Source organism: Salvia hispanica, chromosome 3 (genome assembly GCF_023119035.1).
Source record: "Salvia hispanica cultivar TCC Black 2014 chromosome 3, UniMelb_Shisp_WGS_1.0, whole genome shotgun sequence".
Classification (NCBI taxonomy): Eukaryota; Viridiplantae; Streptophyta; class Magnoliopsida; order Lamiales; family Lamiaceae; genus Salvia; species Salvia hispanica.
Window position 1 is genome coordinate 8,988,859 of NC_062967.1, and position 11,355 is coordinate 9,000,213.

Genomic DNA, 11,355 nt, shown 5'->3' on the forward strand with positions numbered 1-11,355 from the left:
TGATTCTATACTATGTGTAGTTTTGTATGTTTGTCTGTTTGATTGTTTTCATGGCCTTGGAATCATCACACCTACTTGGTTAAATATGAGAGGTTTGGTTTGTGGTTGATGTCAAGGGCTTGTTGTCTTTCCCCTTTTGGTGTCTTTGTCAATAAAACTCAAAAACTTTGTGATCAAGTTGAGTTTGGGCATGTCTTGTGCAATCATATATTATTGCTTTTAATTTAATTTGGTCCTTTTCAAGCAAAGTTCTAACCATGAAGCTTGTACATTGGGACTTGCCTTTGCACACAATTAATTGCTAGCTCTCTCTCTGAGATGCATGTGCATTTTGTTTCTACTATATGAAGTCTAATGTGGGGGAGATGATTACTAAGCTAACTTAGAAATGATACATACATCAATATTTATAATGTTTCTTTTTATACAAGTTTCTCTCTCATCCTAAGATGAATATATTGACATCCTAAGTATGAAATGTTTGTTTATAGTAGTGAACATCAATTTAAGACTTGGGCTTCAACTTTTGTATTGTTAATTACTAGTTTTTTTATATGTTTTTCCAATTGCAGTGAGGTGTTTTAAATTGTTGTTAAAGCAACTTATTATTTTTTGAAAGTGGTTTAAATGTGTATGGCTCTTTAGTTCTTACTAATTTTTTAAATCAGGTTACAAATATAAGGAATATAATGGGTAAACTAACTTTTGTAAAAGAACACTTTTTAAATAGAGATAAATTGATGTTTAATTGAATAGAGTTCCGATTTCGTGGGAATATGCTTCACTCTTAACGGCTTAAATAGTAGTAGTAGTAGTAGTAGTAGTAAAAGGTATAAAATTTATCTCAAAATTAGATGAGACATTTTCCCTATTTGATTTCTTTTGGAATGTTATAAAAGTGTGAGTGATCGCATCAGAAATGACAGAATGCTTCCCTAAGCAGCCACCAAATAAAAATATATAAATAAAAAAAATTGTACACCTTAAGTTTGTGGTACAAGACTAGAACCAAATACCAATCATAATACATAAAAGCATTAGTAAAATAATTTGAAAAGTGAATGAAATCATAATCAGCCAAGAGGAAGCTGAACAAACTTCCAATGACCCCACTATGTCCCCTTGTGGGTTTTTAAATCACTTGATTTGATCTGAAATACTTAAATTATAAGGATGAAAGTTTCAAATAGAATTCCTTCCAACTCTTTAAATGTAAATATACATTTTCAAAATTTCTGAATAATCCATGGATATCAAGATTCTATTCCACATGGCATGATATCAAGGCTGCCACATCAACATTCTAAGCCACCTTGTTGGCATTAGTTTTATCCAAATACACAAATTCCCATCTTCTAATTAATACATTGATCAAACATTAATTCAACTCCCACATTTCTAATAAACCCCAATACATTTTGTGATTTTCTACAATAACAAAAGCTACCTATAATATTTTCATTTTTTTTTTGTATTCTAGTATTTCAAGAATTGGGGAAGCTAATTTCATCAAGATCATCTAGTGAGAGGAAAACTTCATCCAAACATGAGAGCTCAGTCCCACCACCATCTTCCTCCTCCTCGTACACACGACAAACAACCCATTTACTATGATCCTGCAATAAAATTACTTAGTTTAAGGCCATCTAAATATTTTAAATAATGACATAATTAAATTAACACTACTTACAATCATGGAATTTGAAGTCTTTTTTCTTGAGCTTGAAACCTTGTATTCATGCATGATCCAATTAGTCTTGACTCCCTCCGAAGGCTCACCAATGTAAAAAGTATAGTATTTTTTTACACCAATTTTTTTGCCACCACTCGAGTAAATAGCATCTTCAACTCTCATTGATTGCCAATATCCACTCTCAGTAACCCTATTTGATGTTCTCCTGCTGTAAAAATACCACTTTTTTCCTTCCGACATTGCTTTACCTACATGCACGTGCAAACGATGAAGAAGAATGACCGAAACAATAGAAATTCTAAGAAACCCTAGTTTTGTCCGAATGAGATTAAAAAGGAAATCACGGAAATTAAAATAAAATCCAAAAAGCAATAAAATGACGTTTTTGCTCCTTAAACAATCTAAGTAGATAAAACCCAACATGCATCATCACTCCTCCAATAGAGTTATGAGTTCGATTCCTCGTCTTGAAAATTTCAAGTCATTCTGAGACAGTAGCTTTTCTATATATATATCGAGAGAGAGAAAATACCATCCAAGTCCCAAGGATCATAGGGGTAAAGATCAAGATCTGGGATGACGTCTGGGTGGTAAGGCAGAAGCGTCGCCTTACGGTGGAGGAAATGGACCAAGAGTTCTTCGTCGGTTGGGTAGAACCGAAACCCGGGCGGCAAGTTGAAGCTGCTATCTCCCATCTTGTGTATGTATGTGCAAATGCAATATATGGTTGGACTTGATGAAGGTGGTGTATTGATGGTCAAGATATTGGGGTATTTATAGAGAGAGAGGGGGGTGACGTGAGATGGAAGATGTGTGTGGTTTGATGGGCATCATCAAATATCCAATAGGGCATTGTTTTTAGTTAAATGAATTCCCACTCTAAGACGGCGGATGGTGCACACACACCTTTGATTGCTTTTCAAGTATAGAGATATGCTGTCATTCGAGGGAACCTTGTTTTAATACATCTAACTATATTCTATAGGTTCGTTCGATTATTAGATCAGGTTTACTTGCGATTATAGATCATGCTTATTTTATCTTCTATACAATTTCCTCTTTCTCAAAGTTTAATATGTGATAATGTATCTTGGATTGTGATATCTCACATTCACTCCATTTTAATATCCCATAGTATTTGATTACTATATTGTCTAATGAATCCAACACACCTATTATCTTGTGTATACAATTTGGTTCATGACACTTCATGCTTATATCATCAAGCCCTCATGCCAAAATCACACGTGGCATTGTGGCAATGGATTTGGTTTTGGGGCTCAATGAACTAATGTTAGAAGGCCCACATCTCAAGGGGAAGTGTCCATGGCCAATTATTACAAATAATTACGTACTTAGGTGTTCGAACTATTGTTTTTTCTTGGCTTAATTAGTTGGGTTTTACCAATGTTTGTTGGTTCGGTTTATGTCCACTTTTGGAGATGGACAACACATATTAAGACTTTGATCTAATCTCTTTGTGTGAGGTTAGTTTTGGTTTACTCAAAAGTTTATTACTAGTATTATTTTTAACCAATTGGTTGGGATAATGATATAAGGGAATATAGATGTTTTGTGGGTCTAATTAGATTAATTAATTATCACTAACAATGAGATCGAACTGGATAATTCCAAACTACTAGTGCTTATCTAGCTAAAAACCAATTAATGGTGGTTAAGGTTAATGTGCTTCAAGATTTCTATTTTTAAAAATTTTATTGGAGGAGAAGTTGATTTGCACTCCATAAACTCAATGAGTAGGTTGTTTGAACAAATTAGATATAGAAAAGTGAAATAAGAAAGTGTCAACAAATCAAATTGAAAAAATTAAGTATCACGAGGAAAGAAAGCAACTTCCAAAGCCAATTTTGCTAGTGAATTGTGATAGTTGCTTTGTGTGAACCAATAATTTTTTTATTTTATTTTTACTGCCTATGCCCCGTAAAAGAATTAAACATGTAATTTTTTCATTTTATTTCATAAAATATGTTACCTTTTCATTTTTTATAAGTAAATAATCATTAATTAACATTTAGTTACTTTTTTCCTTCTTCATTATCAATTTAATTACTTTTTTTTCTTTATAATAGTAATATATTCAATCATTTTTTTTCTCTCAACTTAACACATATAGCACTATCTCTTAAATACAATGTCATCCCAAATAGTAATAGTAAGGAAATGGGGTTTTGTTAGTAAAGTGGAAAGTGAATAAAGTAAGAGAGTTAATAAAGTAGAGAAAAAAAAATAAGAGAGAGAATACAAAAAAAGGAAATGAATCACTTATCTTGAAACGTCCTAAAAAGGAATATGAGTCACTTATCTTGAGACGGAAGGAGTATCTCTTAAAAGCTCATATATTGACGGGTCATCCCAGCTAAATCTATAAGTCAAGACACTTCACTTTATTCATAAAAACAATTATATTTATGTATAATACCAATTATTTGTAATTGTAAAATACTATATTTTAATTGTGAAATGAATAATTTTTATATACGAATAATAACTTTTTGTTGGTGCTAGTAGACGAAAACTCATGATGATGATGGAGAGCTGACATAAAAAAAATTCTGATGGAGAGCTGACATAGAATTTTATCATTTTATATAATAAGGAGTATATAGTAGAGCGTTTACTAGGATATTACTTTTTGGTGCGCACGAATCCTTTTATTTCTATTTTTTATGTAGAGAGATTTCAAAAAAATAAAAAAAAACATCACATCAAACCCAAAATAATAAAGATAGACCAAATTTACCGTTGCATAATAGACGTGAAGTAGTCCCTATCATATATTATCTACCCATAATATTTGCACATTAATTAATTCTTTATAGCTAGTAGAAATCATGTTTCACTACAAACAATTGCACATGTTACATTGCATTCCACAATATATTGATAGTGCACCATTATTATTTTGTTATTGTCCATATATGTACAACATCAATTCTTGTGTACCAGATTCTCCATTGCCATATCCTTCAAATGGTGGCCTCTATAATTGCATCTCTTACTCCACAAAAAGATAAGTATCATCAAAAAACAAGAAATATGCTAACAATCCACAATGCAACATGATGAAAAATTACTATCATGTGAAGAAAAAAGAGGGAAATTGTTTTTGATGAAATTTTATGCCTTGGGTTGCATCTTTTTTGAGTGATTGAATACAACTTTTTTTACAATTTAAGTATTTGTAATTATATTAATATACTCTCTTTTTTAAGTTAATCGAGACAATTCTTTTTGGCACCAGACTTAAGAAAATAGTGTATACCGAGTTCAGTGAACATAAAATGAAGTACTCCTATATAAATAAATAGAGATTAATAAAGTACTATGAGAGATTCAAATGGTTGATTTATGTCAAAAGAGCAAATCACTCGATTAACTTGAAACGTTCAAAAAAGAAATCACGACATATTATTAGATTGAGTTATATAGACCCTAGGTAGTGGTTTAACATCCACATGATTAATGTTTAATCTTTTAGCCAAACCTCACAAATTTTCACAAAGTACAGAATTAAGACAACTCTCCACTTCACATGGCTCACCTTAATTACACTTGAGTAATGCATCTTGTCCTAACCCAATTTTGGATTATTGACAACAAAGAAGTATTGTCGGCTTGTGGTTGTGGTTTATTATTGCATGAAAATTTCAAGATCAAAGTAATTACTAGTTTCCTAACATAGAAACTTGTGATAGAAATGTTTCTAAACCGAAAACAAACAGAGTTATGATTAGAGAAGATTGAAGTGAAACCGTACCTACCAAATTAGACAAATTCATGTGTCTTAATCCCAACCCAACACACATGATTTTAATGGGATTATTCTAAATTCACTTCTTTTAGTACTAATTAATCTTCTTATAAATTCATTAAATAATTAAAACAAATTAATGTATGACCACATGCAAACGACAAAATATAAACGACAATATTTTATCTTCACATTACGTAAACCTTACACTCTTTCAATATTGTCACTATAATAAAAGTATGCATTCTTATGACATTGCTTATTAACAAACATTGCTTAGATTTATTTCTCAAGATAGTATAGTAACGTCATTGCTTATAGTTATATGGAGGACATGAACACATATATCTGATGCAATTCTAGTCAACGACGCTGAAAAATTCACAGTCTCGGAATAACTTGAAATTAGCACAGGACTAGCGAAACAGACGGACGAATCGAACCCATCACTGAATTTTAGGCATCGCATGTTGTTTGAGGGGCAAAAATGCCATTTTACTATTCTTCCGGATTCTATTTTGTTTTCCGTATATTCTAGCTATTTTTCCCTTTCAGTTGTTTAGGGTTTCTGGAGCTCGTATAATTAAGTAGTGATGAGGAAACTGTTTTTAAGAACTAGGATTTCTTTGAATTCTCTCTTAGTTCGATCATTCTTGAAGGACATTGACGTCAATTTCTAAGCTAGATAAAAAAAAAGGTTGTAATTGAAAGAGTGTAGTGATGAATAGCATCATGACTTTCCAACGTAATCTCATGGGCACTAACAACCCTCCCAACGAAAGGTACAACCCCACAGATAATCCACTAACATAATATTACAAACTAAATATAGCTATACATATTTATAACAATGTAAGTTATTTGAAAGTGAAAGGGTGCATGTGGGCATTCGACCATTGTACATTTTTGTGCCTAAGATATTTAATTATAACAATTAAAATAAACAAATGTGAATCGAAATTAGAGATGAGTTGTTATCAATATCTCAATCTCTCAAGAGGCGTATTAGAATTGAAATGACATAAAATGAATGTGATGTGAGAGGGTGGTATATCATATATACATATGGTAGTGTCACTTCTCTAAGTGAAAATCCACTTTATATAGATAGTGGCAAAACAATTCATCATCTTTATCCTTTTTGCCTAACTACTAGCTTAATGCCTTTTCATTTCATCAATAATGCTTTATTATTATTGTTTCTTGAGCAATCTCCAATAATGGAATTTGAGAGGCTTACATTTAACTTTATACAAATGATGGGTTACAAATATAATGTTTAGGCGATCGATGATGATATTGCTTCTTTTTTCCTTTTCTTTTCTTTTCTTTTCTTGAGTGGTTTTTTCTTCTCTTTTTGTATTTTTGTGGTGATGCCAATAAATTCGATTTGAAGCTTTGTTATGTAGCGTAATTAAATTGGAAAAATAGGATTTATGATGATCGGATATGATTTATAAGCAAGAGATGCTAAATACATATAACGCTTAAAGATTTATTATTTATAATAACTAATTAACATGGAATTAAATTTAATTTTGTAAAAAAGCTTAAACAACATTCTCCACTTTGACAAATTTAAAACACCCAAGTTTATATTTTAACATAAAATATATTACACACAAATTCTGAAATTCATCATGCATCAGCATGTATACAATTTCTTTATTATGTAGTGTTATGTAAGTAGTATTTATTTTAATTTTAAGAAAGATATGGAAACAAAACCTTAATTCTTGAGGCCAAATCCTTTATAAGTCAAAATAATTCATTTATAAGGAAAATATTAACCCTCCCATTACATAGCAAAAATCATTTAATTTGGTAAAGCCTACTTAATTTAGTAAAATAGGATGCAATAACTCAAACATTTGGCAACAATCAATTGCCTATGCATACAAATCTATTCAGCATATATAATTACAACTTTATTAAACATTTAATACTATATTACAACACAATAACTCACATGATCAAGTTAATGTTGCTGAAGAATTTACACAACAATTTACAACTAGATTGCATTACTCAGATTTCCTCCTAGCAAGGAGAGTAGTCCACCGCCGTGAACCCTCCCCTCCGGCCCAATCAAATCTACGCTCCTCCCGCCGCCGCTGCTCCTCTCCGGCTGCTCCGCTGGCTTCGCCTTCATCGACAAAGGAACCAATACCTGTGGCGGGATCAGCGGTTGCCACTTCTCAGGCTTCTCAAGCGAGTCCGAGAGGACGCTCATGCCAGACGACGAGCACGACTTATCGAACTTGCTCCCGCTCGCATGCACCAAGCCGTGGAACAGCCCCGGGCCGAGCATCCCTCCGCTATTCGTCTCGAGCATGCTCATGCTCAGGCTCGTGTGCGCAGCACAGAGGCCGCTCCTCCCCCTCGCGAACTTCTCGCACTTCCCGTCTCCCCAGCTACAGCGCTTCCCGCCGCCGTGGGCCTTGCAGAAGTCAGTACTGCCCTGAGCACTCTTGTCACAGTTTTCGAACTTGCACCGCTTCCCGCCGCCGTGCTTCACGCAACAATCCGTCCGGCCACGGGCGCTCTTGGTGCACCCTGCGACCGCGCACCTCTTCCCCCCACCGTGCGCCACGCAGAAATTCGTGCCCCCGTGCACGCTCTTAGGGCATATCGCGCCACCATCGAACATACAGCGCTTCCCACCTCCGTGCCCTTTGCAGAGGGGCGTGTTCCCCTCCGCGCCCTTGTTGCAGCCTGCAAACACGCACCGTTTCCCACCACCGTGCGCTTTACAGAACGCGGTACTTCCCTGAGCACCCTTTCCACAGCCGAGGAAATGACAGCGTCGCCCTCCACCATGAGAGATGCACAGACCGACCTTACCCTCAGCGCTACGCGCACAGCCTTCAATCTTACACCTCTTTCCCCCACCATGTCGGATGCAAAGACCAGACTTCCCACGAGCCGCCTTTGTGCACCCTCCTGGATGCGAGCAGCGTCTGCCTCCACCGTGTGCAATGCAGTGATCTGTGTTTCCCTCAGCGCTTTTAGTGCAGCCGAGATGCTCACACCTTCTCCCACCACCATGGGCTTTGCAGTAGGCCGTCCTGCTCTCTGCGCCTTTGTTACACCCGGGCTTCTGGCATCTCTGCCCGCCCCCGTGCCCTATGCACAACCCCGTTGCTCCTCTTGCGCCTTTCGTACATCCACTAAACTTGCATCTCTTCATATTACTGCCTCTGCTATTCGACGACACAGCAGCATTCCCTGGTTCGGATATCGCACTCAAGGAGTAACTCGAAATACCCGAAGGCTCAGACATCTGAGAAGTTTGGTGGTGAGATTGAGCACCGTGCTCCAACGACTTACTCGTTGACTGCAAAATCTCGGTATTATCAACTCTTGGTGCCAATATAAGTTGGGTCATGTACCCCCCAGATTTCTTGGCCGAAGTAGAGCCCTCATCAACAATTGGAACCGCAAACCTGTTACTGTCTGAAGGTATATGATGCATTGTATCACGAGGGCTGTGGTTGGAAGCTGAGAACTCAAGTATATTCTTAACTGCATCCGGACCACTGCACAGACCTAGTTTCAACATCAGATCGCGTTGAAAGGAGAGGCTCTGGCTAAGCATTTCACCAGATTTGTTACCTCCGGTGGGCGAATACTCATCAGAGTAAGCACTTGGTGTTGGGCCCAAGCCTAGAACTAACTTGCATCCATCATCTGGAGCAGCAACGTGAACACCATTGCTGGTTTGACTATTACCTATAGTGACAGTCTCACGTGCCCCGTATCCAAACCCATCCAACCTTAAAGTAGTATCACCAGCATTACCAACCCTTGTAAAGTCTCTTGAGACAGAGGGATACATTTTTATTTAATTCTCTTTTCTAGCTCTCACTCAAATTCCTATGCTAAATTCTTGTAAGAGATGAATGACTACTAGCCAAAGAATGCTATCGAATAAATTTCTAAAATCCATACAGTAAAATGAAGAAAACAGGGGAAACGAACCCGTACAAACTACCTCCACCGCTTACAAAACCTGATGTATCCGATCTATCCATTCTTTTCCTGCCTCTCAGAAGTGAGATGTGAGTATTATATCGGAAAATGAGGTAAACTCGATCTGCTAGGCATTGATTTCCACTGTAAACAAAGGATCCTCCTCAACATTCAGGAACCTGGTAGAAAAGAAAAAAACAGATTACTATATAGAAAATTCACTCTCGAATGCCACCGAATAACAAGTTAAGAGAATGATGCATGATAGTTAGAGTTAAAACGCGTCAACAAATTGGTTCTGGTGATCAAACTTAAAGAGTACTGCAGAAAATAAAACAAAACCTTTGATAAAGCATCCGGAAATTTGCACAAAAGAGCAAAGTCAGCACCAATGGAATACTAGCATCTAACTACAATTATCAAGATTGCGAGAGTCAAAAAGGTTAATGAATTTTAGCACGAAGAAATAGACCAACTTTTTCAACATCTTTTTCTAAAGTAGTTGGAAATGGTTGATAGTGTGAACACAAAGAGCACAGTGAATTTTCATTTTAATCATATATTCATCACCAGATACAAGTATTTTAGCTTTGTGGAAGCTAATATAAATTTACCTATGTAATGAAATCTTTTCTTTTTGTTACTCTTTACTGTACTCTTTTGTGAAAGATAGAAGTTGACATATTCGAACACTTTCAGATCACTGGAGAAGAGATTTGACAATACAGAACCTCTCCTTATACTCGATAAACATAGGAAAACTATGAGATGCATTTCCACTCAAAACTAGAATAAGAGAAGTTATAACAAGGAGTAAAAAACAATACAAATATGATTCAGAGATAGAACTTCAAACATTTATAATGAAATAACTACAAAAGCAAAAAACTGTTTCCCTTTCATACCCTATTAAGCTTCTCCATAATTTCATTTTATGACAAGGCTTAAGCAATTGTATTACAAGCATCAAAACTAATCCCCAAGATCATAACATGTTTGCTTTTATGGAATTCATCTGATCATTTTTAATTCACTCGATCATTTTTAGAATTGAGTTAGCAATTCCCCGAGTTTCTGCTTTGCGTATATTTTCTCATACTTGTTTCACCTTCTAATCTGCACACAGCTAAGAAATAAGTAACTTCAGCAAAGTTGACTTCCTTCAATTGAAACCAGTTTCTTCATATTTAACCAATTAATTAACCTAAACTTCTTTACTACAACAACTTCAACAGAAATTCACCAATCAAATATGAGATCTAGAGATTAATCAGATTCACGATTATAAATTGAAGTAAACCCTTCTTCAAAATTTCTTCACAGCAATATCATACTGGAGTACAAATTAGTCCACTGAAATAGTATGAAAATTTCACCCAAAAAAACACAAATTCACTTCATTTCCCCCAAATTTCACCCAAAAGCACTAATTTAAATAAATAAGAGCAATATAGGCAAAAAAAATAGTTGGAAAAGGGAGCAGCTCAGTCACTAGTATATTCCAACAAAATTCAATTAGCAAACGATGGAAAACAACAATCAAAAACAAAACATTTCATGTAATTGCTGAATAAAATTCAATGAAGAAGAAAAGATTAAACCCAAATCCATGAATAGCATCTAAAATCTGCCTTCAAACATCGATAGAGTGAGAGAGAATGGAAAAGGCACCGCAGCTAAGGAACCGAATGGAACAAACTACAAAGCAAAGAGTAAACATGGCAAAAAAAAATTACCCTTTACAGAAAAACCTTTCCACGAATATAGAAAGTCTCTCAAGTATCAACCCATTGAAGAAAGCCCTAACTTTACCAATCCAATTTAGAGAGAGAAACACGAGAAAGGGAAGCTGAGAGCAACAAGAAGTGGTGGAATAATCCTACAAAAAATGAGAGAGAGAGAGAGAGAGTTAATTAGG

General features: G+C 35.3%; 2 protein-coding genes across 2 annotated transcripts; both read right to left on the reverse strand.

The window, feature by feature from the left end:
* Nucleotides 1-1,180: 1,180 nt before the first annotated feature.
* Nucleotides 1,181-2,483, reverse strand: LOC125215939 (NAC domain-containing protein 104-like). Its single transcript, XM_048117524.1, has 3 exons — nucleotides 2,226-2,483; nucleotides 1,691-1,941; nucleotides 1,181-1,616 (listed from the first exon to the last, which is right to left on the reverse strand). The coding sequence occupies exons 1-3, from the start codon at nucleotides 2,386-2,388 to the stop codon at nucleotides 1,485-1,487; spliced, it is 546 nt and encodes a 181-aa protein (XP_047973481.1). The 5' UTR covers nucleotides 2,389-2,483; the 3' UTR covers nucleotides 1,181-1,484.
* A 4,841-nt stretch (nucleotides 2,484-7,324) lies between these two features.
* LOC125214250 lies at nucleotides 7,325-11,355 on the reverse strand. Its single transcript, XM_048115185.1, has 2 exons — nucleotides 11,174-11,355; nucleotides 7,325-9,616 (listed from the first exon to the last, which is right to left on the reverse strand). Exon 2 carries the CDS (start codon nucleotides 9,301-9,303, stop codon nucleotides 7,480-7,482), a length of 1,824 nt encoding a protein of 607 aa, XP_047971142.1. The 5' UTR covers nucleotides 9,304-9,616; nucleotides 11,174-11,355; the 3' UTR covers nucleotides 7,325-7,479.

What these genes read in the sequence shown, in the direction of transcription:
- LOC125214250 (XM_048115185.1), bottom strand. Translation starts at nt 9,303, where the DNA reads ATGTATCCCTCTGTCTCAAGAGACTTTACAAGGGTTGGTAATGCTGGT.
- LOC125215939 (XM_048117524.1), bottom strand. Translation starts at nt 2,388, where the DNA reads ATGGGAGATAGCAGCTTCAACTTGCCGCCCGGGTTTCGGTTCTACCCA. An exon ending in TGATCCTTGGGACTTGGATG is followed by an intron (nt 1,942 to 2,225) that starts GTATTTTCTCTC and finishes ACGTGCATGTAG; the next exon opens with GTAAAGCAATGTCGGAAGGA. An exon ending in AGACTTCAAATTCCATGATT is followed by an intron (nt 1,617 to 1,690) that starts GTAAGTAGTGTT and finishes ATTTTATTGCAG; the next exon opens with GATCATAGTAAATGGGTTGT.